The sequence below is a fragment of the Myxocyprinus asiaticus genome, chromosome 35 (genome assembly GCF_019703515.2).
Source record: "Myxocyprinus asiaticus isolate MX2 ecotype Aquarium Trade chromosome 35, UBuf_Myxa_2, whole genome shotgun sequence".
Lineage (NCBI taxonomy): Eukaryota > Metazoa > Chordata > Actinopteri > Cypriniformes > Catostomidae > Myxocyprinus > Myxocyprinus asiaticus.
In genome coordinates this window covers 8,540,202-8,559,026 of record NC_059378.1, presented here as the reverse complement: position 1 = coordinate 8,559,026, position 18,825 = coordinate 8,540,202, and the positions used below count along the sequence as shown (strand labels likewise).

The window sequence follows — 18,825 nt, the reverse complement described above, 5'->3', positions numbered from 1 at the left end:
TTTTAGGTGTTAACAAATCAAATCTTTTAGTTTATCCTCTGTATGAACAGATGTTTTAGACTTGAATAGAAGCTTTCAAAGTTGTTGATTTTACAATTATCTGCATATCTGTGTAGTGACAATAACGTGTTGTAGGTTAACTCTCGACCAAGAACAATTCGAGGAACTGCAATTATTTTCACCACAAAATGATTTTAAACTCATACATTGTAGTGCTTTAAAATCTATTTCAGTTGAACAATCATGGGTTTGTTTTCCTGAAAATGGCATTGTAGAAGTTTAAATACACATTTTATATCCCTCAGGGGTATAGTTTTCCTAAATGACAGAAAATGTTTGGAATGAATTTGGACAGACTGTCTGCTAAAGGCTTCCATAAAGATTGCTGTTTTGGACTTGTTCAAGTCACTATAAAAATTATTGGTTTTGGCTTCTTAGGTTAACTTAGTAAAAATTTTACAAGGTGTGTGTACCTCTTCCTTGTCTTACATTTTTTAATTATATTTATATTTTTGGCGGGGTTTTTTAATTTATTATTTTGATAAACAGCACATGTCCTTGTCTGGTCTTGCTTGTCTTTAGGGCAAAAACTTAAAATGCTGTGTATTTCTCTTACTTTTTTTTTACAACAGGGAAGAGCAGAGAGACACATCTCAGCAGTGGCAGCCCCCTCCTGTATCTAAAGCAGCCATGTTGGTAAAGGTCAGCAGCATTGGCAGAAGCCAGACAAGAGGAACCATTGGAGAAGCTTTCCTTCATCCCTCACAGCAAAACCCACAGAGCAAAGCCAATGGCCAAAGTTCATGCACACTCAATCCTGGCAGTGTCAAATCGGTTTCAGGCTACATGCTGTCACCACAGGCTTACAAAACCACACCGGTAGGAAAAATAGCACCAGACACAAGGCAGGCCCACCACTTGAGGAAGGCAAGCAATGGCAGCTTTTGCCTGGTGACCTCTGGGGACTCATATCCAGCATCTCTTCGGCCACAGTCCAACTCACCTAGGCCAGTATCTCCCCAATATGGAGCAACTGCAAGCCTCTATGATGATCCATCAACTGACTGTCCCATTTATGATGATCCTCCAGTAGATATGGAGGTAGAAGGGGCTTACCTACAGAATGGCCCATCCAGACACAATCACAGCCTGCAGAAAATGAAACTCCTCCAGTACCCAGCACAATCTCATACTGGCTCCAGACACAAGAGGAACCCTTCTCCCTCTGACTACAGTCCTGCAGGCCTGGAGTGCATCAAGCACATGGTGAATGTTGACCCCAAACAGGGGCTCCTGTCAGCCTCACCAGTACCTTCTCCTAGCCCCTCTCCAACCTCTGCACCTAGGTCCCTGCTTCTCCAAATGAGGGGACCAACCAGCCTGGAAAAGAAGCAGTCGTTGAGGATTCTAGAAGCAAGTGTGCTCAGAGCTATGGAAGTGCACCACAGCAGGCAGGGCAGCCAAGGATCTCAGGACTATTCCACACCGCCACCTCCTGCTGTTAGTTACCAAGACTCAGGTTACTCAACCGATCCATCTCCTAGCTTGCGGAGGAAAAGCAGGAGGAGGATGGGTGCCGGGGTCCATGGGCGACCCGGGTCTGTAGGTAGCACTGGGGAACTCACAGCCTTAAATGAGCGTCTGATGGAAGAGATGAGGGAGGTGGTTAGTCGCTCAAACACCATGCGAGAGACCAAAGCTAGTCTGGACTCTGAGATGTCGGATGGCTTTTCCACACAGCACACACTCAGTGTGGGACGGTGCTCATCCAGGGAGGATATTGCATCTTCGAGCAGGTCACTGACCAGGACAGGTAACCACCCCAGTGAGGCTTTCACGCCGCTGGAGATACCAGGACGGCAGAAACGGACATATGAGAAGGTGGACACATTAGACAAGAGTGTTGCTTTGTCCTCTCCTGAGACGGCTGGACCCCCCTCACAGGTACTGCAAAGAAGTCTTTGGTAAACTATATGACTTATAATGAGCTTAGCATTTATTGGTGCTCCATTGGAGTAGCTTTTATATTTAATAGAGATTAAATATGTGTATGAACTTCTGGCACAGTATGTGTTCTACAGATTTTAAATTTCAGCATCATTAAATACCAGACATCGTATTTGTTTAATCTCCATGAGGGACTGTTGGGAGAGTGCTTTGTTTTGTTTGAGGTTTTTCATGTCTGCCTGATTTTTCTCCATGGTCTTGATTGGAACCAGATTATGGTGTATACCCAGCACCTCCTATTATAACAGAATATTGATGTAAAATATCAAAAGGCTTGTAGTTACGTCAGTCTAAAATATAAATCTGAATGAGGCAACAGGCAGTAAAACAACATCCTTCTCTTAGGTATTCTGTTACTTCCAGCCAATTCCCAGGCTGCACATGATTTTCATTAAGGGCAATGATTTCACTCAAAGGAACAGTAACTGCTGCTCTGACCCGTAACAAAACTGTAATCTGTCCTCCCTTGGTGATGAACTCTATCTGCATTTTTTCAACAGCCAGACGCACAGAGAACCATCTCAAATGCCTACAAGAATTCACTACTTGGTTTTCGATCAGACTATTTTCTGGCTTTGAAACTTTAAGGAGCCGATTGTTGCAAATTTTTTCTTTTCTAATTAGAAAGAGGGGATGATATGTACTTAAAAAACGTAAATTTAAACTGCTTCTGTTGCACCCACCTCTCCCTTCCCGCAGTCCTTTGATGCGCATCCAGCAGTGGTCTTCCAGGGTAGTAGGTGAAATGCCAGAACGTAGCAGAGCTGCAAAACATGACGCCTATTGAGCAGGAAGGATAGCTACTGTGGCCCATATGGTACCATCTCTGACACAGACTGGGCAGTTGGTTTCTGGACAGGCGTGATCACTGTACCAACCAATTGTATGTCTTTGGTGTAGCCGAAGGGGGCTTGGAACCTGCTGGGGATTGTTCCTTAAGCTGATGACATCATAGATCACCTCATTCCGTGGTGTATGAGCCATTTCACCACACTTACATTTTAGAGCATTACTTTGCCAAAACCACTGATAACAGAAAAAGAGAATTTTTTTTTTTTTTTAAATACTTGAATATTTTTCTGTTTTCCTGTATTTGATCTTTCCTATATATGGTTTCATAATTATTGTTCCTATAAACCTGAACTGTAACTGTCTTGAATTTCTAATGTAAATTTTGTCATTTTGACCCAAAGTGTCCCAAATGCTTTCTATATGGTATAAAAGTTTATTGAAGTTGGCACACACATTGTGTCTGGTTTTTGAAGGAATACAGCTTTTAGTACAGCGAGAGAGGCAGTGACTGCATTAGGGACCTTCTTACAGGACAAAATTCCTCTAGGGATGAAAATGAGGCCATTGCGCTTTATTTTTGCAAAATGTAAAGAGAAAGACTTACTGCAGGAAGGTAGAAAGACTTATTAGATTGGTCACTTGTTAGGGAAATGAAAAACTAGTCAGTGGGTTGATTGAATGACTAGTCGACAAATATGTCTTAAGGAAGTTCAATGTGCTGATCCTGCAAAACAGTATTTGTCCCCTGCAGAACAAAGCAGAGGGACAGACAGTCAAAGGCTGTCAGGCACATTTTGCATCTGTGGAGAAATAACTGCTTCATGAATTCTGTCGTTATTTGCTTTTTCACTCTGTTTGCACATTGCTTCTCCTCTAGGCAGGAACACTAGAACCTAAGATTCAGTTGGACAGCAAAAAAGGTATGGTGTATAGCCGAACAGGCTCACTTGGGACTCATCGCCACGCTGTCAGCGATTCTAATCTTCAGGGAGGTGACAGTGGGGGTTACCAGCCTTCCTACGCCACTCTCCGTCAGCCCCCACCCCCAGACACCAGCATGGCTGACTGGGCCAGCAAACACCTGAACATGCACACTCAGGGTCTGTTCCGCCGGCGAGTGTCCATTGCCAACATGCTATCGTGGAATCGCGGCTCTATCAAAAAGCCTATGTTGATGACCAATGACCGCACTGTGCGCAAAGAAGCTTGCGAGATGTTTAAACATGTCCAGGCGTACATGGGAGACCGACCCTCACGGCTGGACCGGCGCCATGCTGCTCTCCTCATTGTCACTAAGTGCTGGGGCATGCAGGGTCTTAGGGATGAGCTCTATGTCCAGCTTGTGAGGCAGACCACTGGCAACACCAGCCCACGCAGCCTGGCAGCAGGCTGGGAGCTCATGGCGGTGTGCCTTGCCTTCTTTGCACCTTCGCCCAAGTTCTGCTGCTACCTGGAAGGCTACATTCAGCGCCACACGGAGCCGATCAATGACAAAAAAAGTTAGTTTGATATTGGATTACTGGGTGTGTGTGCGACCTGCCTCTCTCTCTCTCTCTCTCTCTCTGTCTCTCTGTACTGACAGCTTGTTAAAAAAAAAAAGTCTGTTAAAAGAATATTTAAGCAGAACAGTATTGACTGATTAAACAAATAACCCTTTATTGTAAGGGATAAAATAGTTTTTATACAATATGTTCTGTTTTAATAAATTACTCTTTTATGTAGGGCTGTCAATCGATTAAAATATTAATTCTTTACTTGATGTGGTGAGTAATTAATCGAAATAATCGTATATATCAATATTTACCTAAAAAAGGCCCCTAAATAAAGATAGTTTAGTATATAATTAGTAAAATAATTATAAATATTATATATAATAAATATTATAATTCAGATAATTAAAATTACATCATATACGTTGTGGCTTTAGAAGTCAAAATGTTGTGTGTTTTATTTTCATATCATTGAACATAAGCCTATTATTGGCCTACTATCAAATGCAGTAATTTATTTTGTACGTAAGTGTTGGGGCATGATTAATTGTGTTTTTTAATGTGGTATTTTTCATAATTAATCACACTAAATTAACATGTTAAATTGACAGCCTTTCTTTTATCATTTAAAACATTCTACAATATTTAATAATAAATGATTTAATAAATAGATTCATAATTTGTTTTTTTGTTTTTGTCTCTATTGCAGTAACCCAGTTCATACTGGATCAGCAGGATATTAAGAAGAAGAACTCAAAGTCCAGGAAGAAGAGGAAGCAGAACACGGAAGAGGCAGATGGTAGTTTTCCTTTTCATAATGTTTTCTTTTATAACACATATTTCCTTAAATGTGAATGGTATCCCCAGCTGAGACATTTTGGAGTAACAAAACGTCACTTTGTTCAGTGGAAGATGTGTTTCGTGCACATTATACAGAGACTTGTACAAACAAACCAGCATATATTATTGATCTACCAGAGATTTACTCTACCACTATGAATACACTGTCAGTTTTGAAGGAAAATCAGATATTGTTATGCAGGACCATGGACAGATGTATTGAGTGCGCATTAGTGTGTGCATATCCCACTGCATTAGTGGGATCGATAATTTGCCAAAGTCAATAAACCCTGTGTTAATTAGCCCTTTTGGCAGTACATGTCACATGTCACTTACCAGTAAATGACGGTGACTCCACACTGTTGTACTTTGACCTTGTTACTGTTACCACAATGCTCTCATCAGATTGCTGCCCACACATAGCCCTGGCAGTAACCACAATGAGGATCTCTTACATTTGGCCTGCAGGCATGGCACGCCACTGACTCACATCCACTACTGCACACCGTCTCGCAAGCATTCTGCAATCACAGGCCCATTTGAGACGCACTGGCCACTTGAAGGAGAAGCATATGGCTCACATGTCTGCCTGTCCTGCAGTGTTTTTTTAATCAGTTGTGAGTCATTCGGTTAGGTTAGATCCGTAGAGCAGATGTCCACAGGAGTGGTTTGACCTCACAGATTCTAGGGCTGGGAAAAAAAATCGATTCTGTTACAAATCGCGATTCTTGAGCCAAACGATTTTAAAATCGTCTGCCTGATGAAAAATAAAAATTTTATTTAATAAAAAAAATATAAATACACCTTTGTCTTAATGCTACAATGATTAATAGATAAGTATAAAAAGCTATATTTGTGCAGAGTTCCACACTAACAGGTTTTGTCACTGAGAAGTTTTGACTTTACATTTAGTCCTTTAATGCACCACTGCTACAGCCATCAAGCGCCATTTTTTTTCACTGTCAGATGTCAAAATCCTCTGCTGTGATTAATGTTCCTGTTCTAATGCATAATACAAAAGTTTATTTGAGAGGTGTTGTGGAGAGTATTTGTCAGAAGTCGTTCTGCAGATTCTGTCTGACACTGCTTTAATAAATAGTTTAGCTGTAAAAAGGCTTATAAACTATTGGATGCTTATAAACTACATGTCGTGCCCCCGCAATATTCATAATCTAACAGCTAGGGTATTCAAGCGCAGTGGCGGTAATTTTGCACATTTACCCACCACTGTCGAGAAGAAATGCCGCTGGACACAAAGACGCGTGCTTGAGGAAGCACACCTGATTATATTTTGAAGAACAGATGAAAGACATGCCAGCGATGCTCGCATCTGATTAAATTTTTTGTTCAGATGTTCGTTTGCGCTTTGGCGCCAACGTGCGCAGCTCGATCGTGTCTTGTGGAAGATGTGCAAATTGTGAGTTGTCACTTTTTTTCTCTGTCATTCATCTGGGAGCAGTTTGTAAGAATAGTGTTGTCTATGAGAACGCTGCTCAGACTATCTCAGGATGCATATGCAAATAACATGCAGCGACACTGGGACTACAGGTAAATTGTCATGTGTGTCATGATCCAGAACAGCCCCAGAAATGGTTCTTGAACAAGTTTACGCTTTAGCCTCCATTTGTATGTTGCAAAATGATCATGATGATAATAGTAATAGCCTATGGTAATATATGTTATATTTTATATTCTAAAATAATAAAAATTCATTTGATTAGTTAAAATGATATATTGTATATAGGCCTATTTATTTTTTGAATACAAATGGACATAATGCAGCCTTATACATGGGTTCCTTATAGTCGCCTAGCTCAGACTACGCTCTGACTGGTCAATTGGTAGTTTTAAATTGGTAGTTTTGCACATCCCTTCCTTTTACCTGCAAATTATATATTACAGAGTGAAAACAATTGTCATTTCAGACAACTGTTCTTTAATAGACATTTCTTTCTGAGAAAAAGGACAAAGTTTTTTTTTATCTTTTTATGAAGTTTTTATATCAAAACATCAAATCACAATACTTATAGAATCGCAGAACATATCGAATCAGCTAGGAAATATCATTGTAATATCGAATTGTGAGGTCTGTTGCAATTCCCAGCTCTAGCAGATACTGCTGTAGCTGTAAGCAGAGGGGTGTGAGTCACTGTAGGGGGTTCTCTGGGATAGGTCTGGTCTGAATATAGGGAAAGCTTTGCGGTGCTTTTGCTGAGAAGTTTATTGGGATGTTAAATGGGAATCTTCTGATGATGCCACAGGGTTTGACTCTTCTCTCTGACATAGGGAGTAACCAGAGAGATCTGTGTGGTCTCATTTGTTGTTTTCCTTTCCTCTAAAACTATTGTTGTTTTCTTCTGGCTTCCTTTCACTTAATTATTGCTTTTTTATTTAAATGAGAGCACCAGCACTTGAAGATCCGAAATATCAGAATTAAGTCTGTGTATGAATGCAGCAGAATTAGTGTATTATCCCAGTAAATGAACTGTTGAGGATGAGGAACTTGGAAAAACATGATTTTCTGAGAGATCAGGGGCTAATTTATGATACAATATTTCTAATTGGGTGTAATTGCAGTCTGGTAGATTAACAAGAGGCTGTATCAACATGCATGTGTGTCACCTGTTTGCAGTAAATCCGGAGGGTGCCACGTTTGGGGCGCATTCCAGAAAATATGCTTTTTATCGCAGAATATGTTTTTGCCATTAAGATTTACAGAGAAGGTATTGGAAATGCCCCCCTATGGATTTAACTTTAGAGTTATGAAGCTCTCCTGTGCTCAGTTTTCAGAGTGAAAGCAGAGGAATCCTGTGGAAAAGGAGTGTGATCTTCTCTACAACACTGAGGAAAGGGGGCTATAAATTCAGTTGCTGAATGTACAATGAATTCCATTGAAGTGACTCCACAAGTCTGGAGTTTGTTTCAGAATCTGACTTGAATATAATTTATTCCAAGTACTAGAAAATTTTCAGCGATGTCCGCTTCATACACGTGTCCATGGCTCTTACATAACACAAAGACAGGACAGTGCATTCATAAAATGTGACCTAGTAGAAAACCGCTCTCCCTGTCTCTTTTCCTCTCCTTGTTCTAGTTCAAATGTTATGCTGATGAGTCACTATCAGAAGAATGTGTTGGCTGCATTTCCTCCTCACACTTTTGCTTGACTGAATGGATTATTTTATGTTTCCTTCATCGTTGATGCATTTTTACACTTCTTTAATTGCCAGACTGTACACTGTGATCTCATTATCTTGTGATCAGTGATGCCACTGAACTACCAATGAACCAAATGCTCACGTTCCAGAAGAATAGAGAATTTTGGAATTGATTGATTGGAAATGACTAAGTTCTCACTGTATACACAGCCATTCTTGAAGAACCGGTTTTAATGCATTAGTCATAAAACTCTCAGCGATTAGGCTGTGCATGCTCTGTGTCTGAGGATAGTAAGAGAGTGTCTGGCTTTTGTTGCATCCAGTAAAAATCACTCATGCCTCATCTCTTTGTTTTTAGCTCTTCCCATCAGCACATATGCTAAATACTGCTACCGAAAGCTCCAGAAAGTGGCAGTCACTGGTGGGAAAAAGGTGAGTTTTAGTAAGGCTGCATGGATAAGGTGTAAATCTCTTGCTGAGTATAAGCCCATCTACTGTAGTTTTGAAAGGATACATAGGGCAATACGATTGTAAGAGATTTGTCTGTTTCCTCTATAGGGTCTCCGTAAACCCACCCTAGAAGAGGTGGACCATAGTCGGCATGCCATCATGACCCCGTCTCTGTTCGGCAGCTCTCTAGAGGAAGTAATGGAGCGGCAGAGTGAGCTCTTCCCAGACAGGAAGTTGCCGTGGGTGCAAGTGCAGCTGTCTCAGTATGTGCTAGCTTTGGGTGGAGCACAAACTGAGGGGATATTCAGGTAAGACCAGCTAAGCTTCCTGCTTGGAGACTATATTGTACTATATTTAGCCTCTTAGGAGGTAAATTGTGGATGCAAAATGGGTTGTACATAACGAATGTTAATCATAATGGTTTTGTTTTGTTTGTAAGACTTTAAAAACCTTTAACAAATTAAAGGAGTTTACCAAAAAATTATAGTTTTCACATCATTTACTCCCCCTTAAGCCATCTCAAACTCTTATGAATTTCTTTATTTTGCAGAATACGAACAAAGATATGTTGATAGAGATATGATGTGTTTATATTCATGCAATACAAGTCAATGGGGTCCAACAATTCCATGCCACAAAAAGGACATGAAGACAGCATAAAGGTAATCCAAATGACTCGAGTGGTTTAATCCATGTCTTCTGAGGTAATGCGATCGCTATTGGGTGAGAACAGACCAAAACATAACACTGTTTTTACTATAAAACATGCCAGCTGGAGTCTTCTTGGCACGATCATGATTTAAAGCTACGGTATATTACACTTCCTCTCGCTTGATGCATGCACAGAGAATGTGTACAGCACACGTGTACATAGGCAGAGCATGTGTACAGCGTTCTACACATGCGTCAAGCTCGAGGAAATGTAATCGAGCATTTTGGTCTGTTATCACACAAAACTGATTGTATCGCTTCAGAAGACATGGATTAAACCACTTGAGTCTGGATTACCTTTATGTCCTTTTTGGAACTTAGAAGTGTTGGACCCACTGATATACTTTATATACAAATATACACATATATATATATATATATATATATATATATATATGTGTGTGTGTGTGTGTGTGTGTGTGTGTGTGTGTAGAACTGTAATGCTGACACAACGGTAAATTGCCAGCAGAAGGTGAAGCCACCGGAAGTGTTTGAACGGCTATATTGGTATTCGCCAACTGCCAAACAACCTACAGTTGTGCTCAAATGTTTGCATACCCTGGCAGAAATTGTGAAATTTTGGCATTGATCATGCAAAAAAACTGTCTTTTAAGGATAGTGATCATATGAAGCCATTTATTATCACATAGTTGTTTGGCTCCTTTTTAAATCATAATGATAACAGAAATCACCCAAATGGCCCTGATCAAAAGTTTACATACCCTTGAATGTTTGGCCTGTCAAAAGACCTGCGTAACAAGGTAATGGAACTTTATAAAGATGGAAAAGGATATAAAAGATATCCAAAGCCTTGAAAATGCCAGTCAGTACTGTTCAATCACTTATTAAGAAGTGGAAAATTCAGGGATCTCTTGATACCAAGCCAAGGTCAGGTAGACCAGGAAAGATTTCAGCCACAACTGCATTGTTCGGGATACAAAGAAAAACCCACAGGTAACCTCAGGAGAAATACAGGCTGCTCTGGAAAAAGACAGTGTGATTGTTTCAAGGAGCACAATATGACGATACTTGAACAAATATGAACGGCATGGTCGAGTTGCCGGAAAGAAGCCTTTACTGCGCCAATGCCACAAAAAAGCCGGTTACAATATTCCTGACAACAACTTGACACACCTCACAGCTTCTGGCACACTGTAATTTGGAGTGATGAGACCAAAATAGAGCTTTATGGTCACAACCATAAGCGCTATGTTTGGAGAGGGGTCAACAAGGCATATAGTGAAAAGAATATCATCCCCACTGTGAAGCATGGTGGTGGCTCACTGATGTTTTGGGGGTGTGTGAGCTCTAAAGGCACGTGTAATCTTGTGAAAATTGATGGCAAGATGAATGCAGCATGTTATCGGAAAATACTGGTAGACAATTTGCATTCTTCTGCACAAAAGCTGTGCATGGGACGCTCTTGGACATTCCAGCACAACAATGACCCTATGCACAAGGCCAAGTTGACCCTCTAGTGGTTACAGCAGAAAAAGGTGAAGGTTCTGGAATGGCCATCACAGTCTCCTGACCTTAATATCATCGAGCCACTCTGGGGAGATCTCAAACGTGCGGTGCATGCAAGACGACCAAAGACTCTGCATGACCTGGAGGCATTTTGCCAAGACGAATGGGCAGCTATACCACCTGCAAGAATTTGGGGCCTCATAGACAACTATTACAAAAGACTGCACGCTGTCATTGATGCTAAAGGGGGCAATACACAGTATTAAGAACTAAGGGTATGCAGACTTTTGAACAGGGGTCATTTCATTTTTTTCTTTGTTGCCATGTTTTGTTTTATGATTGTGCCATTCTGTTATAACCTACATTTGAATATGAATCCCATAAGAAATAAAATAAATGTGTTTTGCCTGCTCACTCATGTTTTCTTTAAAAATGGTACATATATTACCAATTCTCCAAGGGTATGCAAACTTTTGAGCACAACTGTATGTATACAAAAGTCACATTTGCCCCAAGTGACAATCGTGATTGACTTTTAACTTTCTTGTTATGGATAATATTCGCTGCAAGGGAGAAGTAGACAAAGGCAAGAACCTGCAACACAGCGCTTTATAAAGGATGACTGTAGCATAACCTCATCAAATAATTGATTAAGAACGTAACTGTAAGCAGATAAGGGAAATGCATTTGCATTTACATCTTTGAATGTGTTCAGAATCTGTTACTGACCACTTCTGAATGTGGTTTCAGTGATCCGATCACATTCTGTTCACAATACGTCTTGGGTGCATTTACACCTGTCATTTAATGTGGTCAAGTGGAAAACCAGACTTTTAAATAATACATTTTGTAAATGCAATGACTGGAATTGTTCGGTTGAAGGGGGTACCAAACTGCGAATCCTGAACAAAACAGTTTGGTGAATACTAGTTTACACATTAGCTTCCACTCAGCTGACAAGCTATGAAAGTAGCTACATGGTTTGCTAGTTAGCTATAAGCTTGTTGTCACAGAGAGTAAAAGATGGACGTTGTTTATTTACTTTCCAGCATTGCGTCTCACCAACAAGGTAACAACGTAGTGTGAAATCAACATTCAGCAGACACAATCCACCACCTCACTGTTGTCTGCTGAGCTGCAGAAAGATGCTCTGATGTTACCTTTCAATCTGCTACATAACTGACTGCACAGACAAACTATAGCTGGCTAACACAGCAAACAGATGTGAGCAACATGAATGACATGGTTGTCAGGGACAGTGATAAGGTTTTATTAGTTATATTGAAAAGGGAAAATGATGGGGTCATTGTTTATTAACTTTCTAGAATGTATTTCATAAACTAGTTAGCAAATTACCAAGAAGACACCACTTAACTCAGCACCGCTTAACTCCGCCCTGTCTGCAGAGCCATTGTCAGATCAGCTCTGTAAACAATGGAGTCAGAGCACGCTCTGCTGGACAAACTTCGTTATGACACTAATTCTAAATCACCCAAGCATTGTTTTCTGCATTATATGTTCTGAAAAAAAAGTTTTAATGTCTGCGTATATCGGAAAACATATACGGCGATACGATATATCTGGGAAAGGCTAATATCGGCCGATAATATTGGCTGACCGATAAAACTCGGGCACTACTCTGGAGCTTAACCAGAGTGACCATCGGGTTCTTGGTCACCTCTCTAACCAAGGCCCTTCTCACCAGATTGCTCAGTTTGGCAGGGCGGCCAGCTCTAGGAAGAGTCCTGGTTATTCCAAACTTCTTCCATTTAAGAATTATGGAGGCCACTGAGCTCTTGGGAACCTTCAATGCAGCTAAAATTCCTTTGTAGCCTTCCCCAGATCTGTGCCTCGACACAGTCCTGTCTCTGAGCTCTGCAGGCAGTTCTTTTGACCTCATGGCTTGGTTTTTGCTCTGATATGCATTTTCAGCTGTGAGACCGTATATAGACAGGTATGTGCCTTCCAAATCATGTCCAATCAATTGAATTTGCCACAGGTGGACTCCAATCAAAGTGTAGAAACATCTCAAAGATCCAGAGAAATGGGATGCTCCTGAGCTAAATTTCAAGTGTCATAGCAAAGGGTCTGAATACTTATGTCAATGTGATATTTCAGTTTTTTCTTTTTAATAAATTTGCAAAGTTATCAAAAATCTGGTTTTTGCTTTGTCATTATGTGGTATGGAGTGTAGATTTATAATATTGATATAAATGCCCAGGCTTTTTAGAAGCAGGAAAATGTCCAGACTCTAAATAAATAAACAATTATATGCATAGGCAGATTTCAAATATACAAGTGGTGGTTGAATGACTAATGTTTGCTCTTTGAAAAGAGGTGTTTTCTTATTAAATCAATAGACACACTAGAACGTTTGGGCACACAAATATGGCGGTGCAGTGGCTTTGATGTTATGACGTTATCAGCAATAGATCAGTAGTTGGACCCCACTGACCCCATCATATCTCCATCAAACTATCTTTGTGTTTCGAAGAAGGAAAAAAGAAAGTCATACCAATTCTCTCATATTACCGAATTACAAATGGTACACTAAAATTTCATTCTGATCGATATTTTATTTTAAAACACTGAAACTCAAAAACAATTATTTTAAGGTGACATGGGTTTTTTTTTTTTTGTTGGGAAATATTTTTATGAAAAATAAAAAACTGAAATATCTTGCTTGCATAAGTATTCAACCCCCACACATTAATATTTGTTCGAGCCACCTTTTGCTGCAGTAACTGCTTTAAGTCTATTGGGATACATATGTACCAGCTTTTCACACAGTGACGAAATGAATTTGGCCCATTCTTCTCGGCAGATTTGCTCCTTTTGCTCCAGGTTGTTCAGGTTGGTTGGGTGTTGTGGACTGCAATTTTCAAATAGTGCCACAGATTCTCAATAGGATTGAGATCAGGACTTTGACTGGGCCACTGTAGGACATTTATCTTTTTGTTCTTGAGCCACTCCAATATTGCTTTGGCCTTGTGCTTGGGATCATTGTCATGCTGAAAGGTGAATTTCCTCCCAAGCTTCAGTTTTTTAATGGACTGAAGCAGGTTCTTTGCAGTATTTCCCTGTATTTTGCTCCATCCCTTCTTCATTAAATTCTAACAAGATTCCCAGTCCCTGCTGATGAGAAGCATCCCCACAGCATGAGGCTGCCACCACCATACTTCAGTGTAGGGATGGTGTGTCTTGAGGCATAGGAAGTGTTAGGTTTGTGCCACACATAGCGCTTTGAGTTTTGGCCAAAAAGCTCTATCTTGGTCTCATTTGACCACAAAACCTTCTCTCACATCGCAGCTGGGTCACTCACATGCTTTCTGGCAAACTCCCGACGTGCTTTCAGATGGTACTTTTTGAGTAACGGCTTCTTTCTTGCCACTCTCCCATACAGGCCAGCGTTATGCAGTGCTCTTGATATGGTTGACTGGTGCACCATTACTCCACTCCCAGCCACTGAACTCTGTAGCTCCTTCAAAGTGATTGTCGGCCTCTTTGTGGCTCACAAGTCTCCTTTTTGTTGGAGCGCTGAGTTTTGAGGGACAGCCTTTTCTTGGCAGTGCCTGGGTGGTGTGGTGCAGCTAACACTTCCTGATTATTGATCCAACTGTGCTCACTGGGATATCCAATTATTTGGATATTATTTTGTATCCTTTCCCTAATCTATACATTTTTATTAATTTATCTCTAAGTTCTGTGGAATGCTCTTTGGTCTTCATTTTCCTTCAGATTCACAGCCTGACCAATGATCCTTCAACAATGGGTTTTTTATCCAGAAAATGTGATTGCAACATTAATGATTCAAAGGTGGATGCCAATGGTAAAGTAACTGTGTCCTCGTTAGGGCATTTTCTTTCATCGGTGTAACCTGGCAGCTTTCACAGCACAGGGGTTAAATACTTATGCAAGAAAGATATTTCATTTTATTTTATTTTATTTTATTTATTTATTTATTTTTATTTCCCAACATAAAACCAGTGTCACCTAACAATAACTGATTTTGAGTTCCAGTGTTTTAAAATAAAATATCAAACAGAATGAAATTTCATTGCACCATTTGTAATTCAGTAATATGAGATAATTGGTCAGGGGTCTGAATACTTTTGCAAGGCACTATATATATATATATATATATATATATATATATATATATATATATATATATATATATATATATATATAATTTCCAGGCCTGGAAAAGTCAGAAATAATCGTCATGGAAATTCATCAATTAAAATGTGTGAGAACCCTTTGTTATTTTTTTCTTTCTATTAATTTCTAATGACTATTTGTTTTACTAGTTATGCTCAGCTCTAAAATATTTCATAGGCTCAACATTGTGCTTTGTGATTTCTATAAAATTATTTATAGAAGGCCAATTATCACAAAAGACTGGTAAAAAAGTTATGGAAATTCTGAAAGAGACTCTGTAAGAAATTCTATATGATCTTGTGGGATGTCCTGTGTTGCTGCAAGTTACAGTCCAGTTGCAGTCCCAGTGCATGCATATCTATAATGTGCTGTCTCCCTCTGGTGGTCCTTGAGTGTAATGAAACCATCTCCTCATTTAGGGTCCCTGGTGACATTGATGAAGTTAATGCACTGAAGCTACAGGTGGATCAGTGGAGAATCCCTGAAAATTTGTCAGATCCCAATGTTCCTGGTGAGTAACTATTTATTTTATGTCTGCTTGGGCATTTACAGTTGAAGTCAGATTTCACAGATTCCACAGATTTCATATTAGCAAACTATAGTTTTGGCAAGTTGTTTAGGACATCTACTTTGTGCATGACACAAGTAATTTTTCCAACAATTGTTTACAGACAGATTGTTTCACTTTTAATTGACTATATCACAATTCCAGTGGGTCAGAAGTCTGCATACATTAAGTTAACTGTGCCTTTAAGCAGCTTGGAAATTTCCAGAAAATGGATCTTACTTTTTGGAGAAATGTCCTGATTATGGCCAAAAATTTAACTGTTTGGCCATAATGACCATCGTTATGATTGGAGGAAAAAGGGCGAGTCTTGCAAGCCGAAGAACACCATCCTAACCGTGAAGCATGGGGGTGGCAGCATCATGTTGTGGGGGTGCTTTGCTGCAGGAGGGACTGGTGCACTTCACAAAATAGATGGCATCATGAGGAAGGAAAATTATGTGGATATATTGAAGCAATATCTCAAGACATCAGCCAGGAAGTTAAAGCTCAGTTGCAAATGGGTCTTCCAAATGGACAGTGGCCCCAAGCATACCTTCAAAGTTGTGGCAAAATGGCTTATGGACAACAAAGTCAAGGTATTGGAGTGGCCATCACAAAGCCCTGACCTCAATCTGATAGAAAATTTGTGGGTAGAACTGAAAAAGCACGTGCGAGCAAGGAGGCCTAAAAACCTGACTCAGTTACACCAGTTCTGTCTAGAGGAATGGGCCAAAATTCCAGCAACTTATTGTGAGAAGCTTGTGGAAGGCTACCCAAAATGTTTGACCCAAGTTAAACAATTTAAAGGCAATGCTACCAAATACTAACAAAGTGTATGTAAACTTCTGACCCACTGGGAATGTGATGAAAGAATAAAAGCTGAAATAAATTATTCTCTCTACTATTATTCTGACATTTCACATTCTTAAAATAAAGTACTGATCCTAACTGACCTAAGACAGGGAATGCTTTCTATGATTAAATGTCAGGAATTGTGAAAAACTGAGTTTAAATGTATTTGGCTAAGGTGTATGTAAACTTCTGACTTCAACTGTGTATTCCATAACCAAAGCAAATATTGACTGTTACTCAAATATAGTGCCAAAAACATCAGTTGAAACGTCTGTTCTAATGTTTCCCACAGCCTCTCTGATAAAGCTTTGGTACCGTGAGCTGGAGGAGCCTCTCATCCCAATGAGTTTCTACAAGCAGTGTGTCAGCAACTACAATGACCCTGTGGCCGCCATCAGTGTAGTGCAGTCTTTGCCTGAGCTCAACCGACTGGTGCTGTGCTACTTCATCCACTTCCTACAGGTAGTCACAATAACATGAAACTGCTTCGAAATGCAAAATGTCCTGTGCCTCACTTGCACTTTTTTAAAGTGTGCTAGCAAACTTTAAAACGTCTTTACTCCTTACCATGCTCTGACATATTTCCTAACTCTTCCCCAGGTGTTTGCCCAACCTACAAATGTGGCTGTAACAAAAATGGATGTGAACAACCTTGCTATGGTAATGGCTCCCAATTGCCTTCGGTGCCAGTCGGACGACCCCCGTGTCATATTTGAGAACACCCGCAAGGAGATGTCTTTCCTGCGCATGCTCATTGTACATCTGGACACAAGCTTCATAGAGGGCATTGTTTAAAGTTTCCTAACTTCTCAGTTCATCTCACTGGCAGTACGTGGATCAGTGATACACAATCAACCTTCCAAGTCTATGACAAAAGTACCCTGTTAAGGATGATTCTTAGCGGGAAATATTGTGTCTCCAATTTCACTGTTACTTTCTTCAGTTATTTAATTGAAAATTTAACTGTGTGATTTGTCCACAAGAGTGAAGTTAAAATGTATTGATAGTTACATGGCAACATTTTCAGGCCTTCATTCTGTGATACATGTTCAGTGCTTTGCATGTTCGAGAAATGCATGACAAATGCAAATAGACTCAGTTACGATAATTATGAAATGGTAATGGTTTACAATGCCGTTAAAAGCAACTTGCATGAATGCATTGCTTTTGTGAGCACTCAAACTCAATTTGCTTGTTTTGTAAGCAAATCAAAGCGACAGGTTGTGAGAAACCCCTAATATTTTGTTTGTTCTCTTTCAGTAACGAGTGTTTATGTGTGTATCTGGATTTTAAAGAAAAGATGATCTGTTATGTACAGGGAAAATATATGAAAGATGTAGTTGTCCTTGGTTTGGTAAGGATCTGATTACTAATGATCGGAAAGCTGTAACTGTAGAAATTACTGTTAGACTGGGTGTGGCTTTCTCGATGTTGTACACTCTAAATATAAAATGATATACAGTATTTTAAGCAGTGAAAGTTTTCTGTTTTATTCTTTTATTAGAATAATACATATTAATTCTTTGAAAAAATGTACATTTTCAAAGCTGTGAGTAACTTTTACACACTGATAATCAGAAAAGATCATTTTAGCTAAATTGGCCAAAGTCATTAAATGGTACATTTGATGCCCCTGTTGGAAGTGGACAGCCTAGTAAATACCATAATTAAAGATAATATGTGGTAATGAAAATATATGCCATTCTATGATGCCTGTGAAATAGCATTTGAAGAACTACAATTACAATTCTGGGGGAAAAGTAAATAAATCAAAAAGACACAGGTACCCTTTTTGTATAGACTGTTTAATTAGTCTGTTCATGATCATTTCTAATTCTAAAGTTCTTTGTGTCTTTTTGTATGTAAATAAAGCTTGTAAATAGTGCTGCTTATTTTACTGACTTCTAAATGGAACTAAGTGATGGTCATGGCAAATAGATAAAAGCTAAACATTTTGTATTTAGAATTGATGTGCTATATGCTGATTATGTATGATCAAAAAAATCTTCTATACAACCATTGGACTGTGTATGTTTTTGTGTAAAATGGATGTCGAGAAATAAGTATAAAAATAAAGAATCACAGAGTTGTATTTGGTGAAAGCTAGTCTATTTGTTTCATTTGTTTAGTAATGGGGAATAGGGTAGAATACTTTTGAGTTTTGGGAAAGCACTATACGATATACTTTATTTTACATGTATTAATATGTTATTAAGAATTATTATACATATTTACGTAAATGTTTGTTGGTCCTTTAGGCATGTACCTCATGAAAGCTACTGCTAGGCGTTGTAGGTCTTTATGCGCTGAATCAGCGACGCATGCGCAGTTGCAGCGTTGTTCACACCGG

The 18,825-nt window shown here is 39.5% G+C and overlaps 1 protein-coding gene across 1 annotated transcript in view; it reads left to right on the top strand.

Moving 5' to 3' along the window:
• Nucleotides 1–18,577, top strand: part of LOC127426363 (rho GTPase-activating protein 39-like) — a 50,138-nt gene extending 31,561 nt beyond the window's left edge. The window contains exons 3-10 of the mRNA XM_051673131.1: nucleotides 633–1,944; nucleotides 3,677–4,298; nucleotides 4,999–5,088; nucleotides 8,646–8,719; nucleotides 8,846–9,045; nucleotides 15,496–15,587; nucleotides 16,768–16,937; nucleotides 17,076–18,577. Of these exons, the coding sequence (XP_051529091.1) occupies nucleotides 633–1,944; nucleotides 3,677–4,298; nucleotides 4,999–5,088; nucleotides 8,646–8,719; nucleotides 8,846–9,045; nucleotides 15,496–15,587; nucleotides 16,768–16,937; nucleotides 17,076–17,270 (2,755 nt within the window). The 3' untranslated portion in view covers nucleotides 17,271–18,577. The remainder of the gene's footprint in view (nucleotides 1–632; nucleotides 1,945–3,676; nucleotides 4,299–4,998; nucleotides 5,089–8,645; nucleotides 8,720–8,845; nucleotides 9,046–15,495; nucleotides 15,588–16,767; nucleotides 16,938–17,075) is intronic.
• Nucleotides 18,578–18,825: the final 248 nt, after the last annotated feature.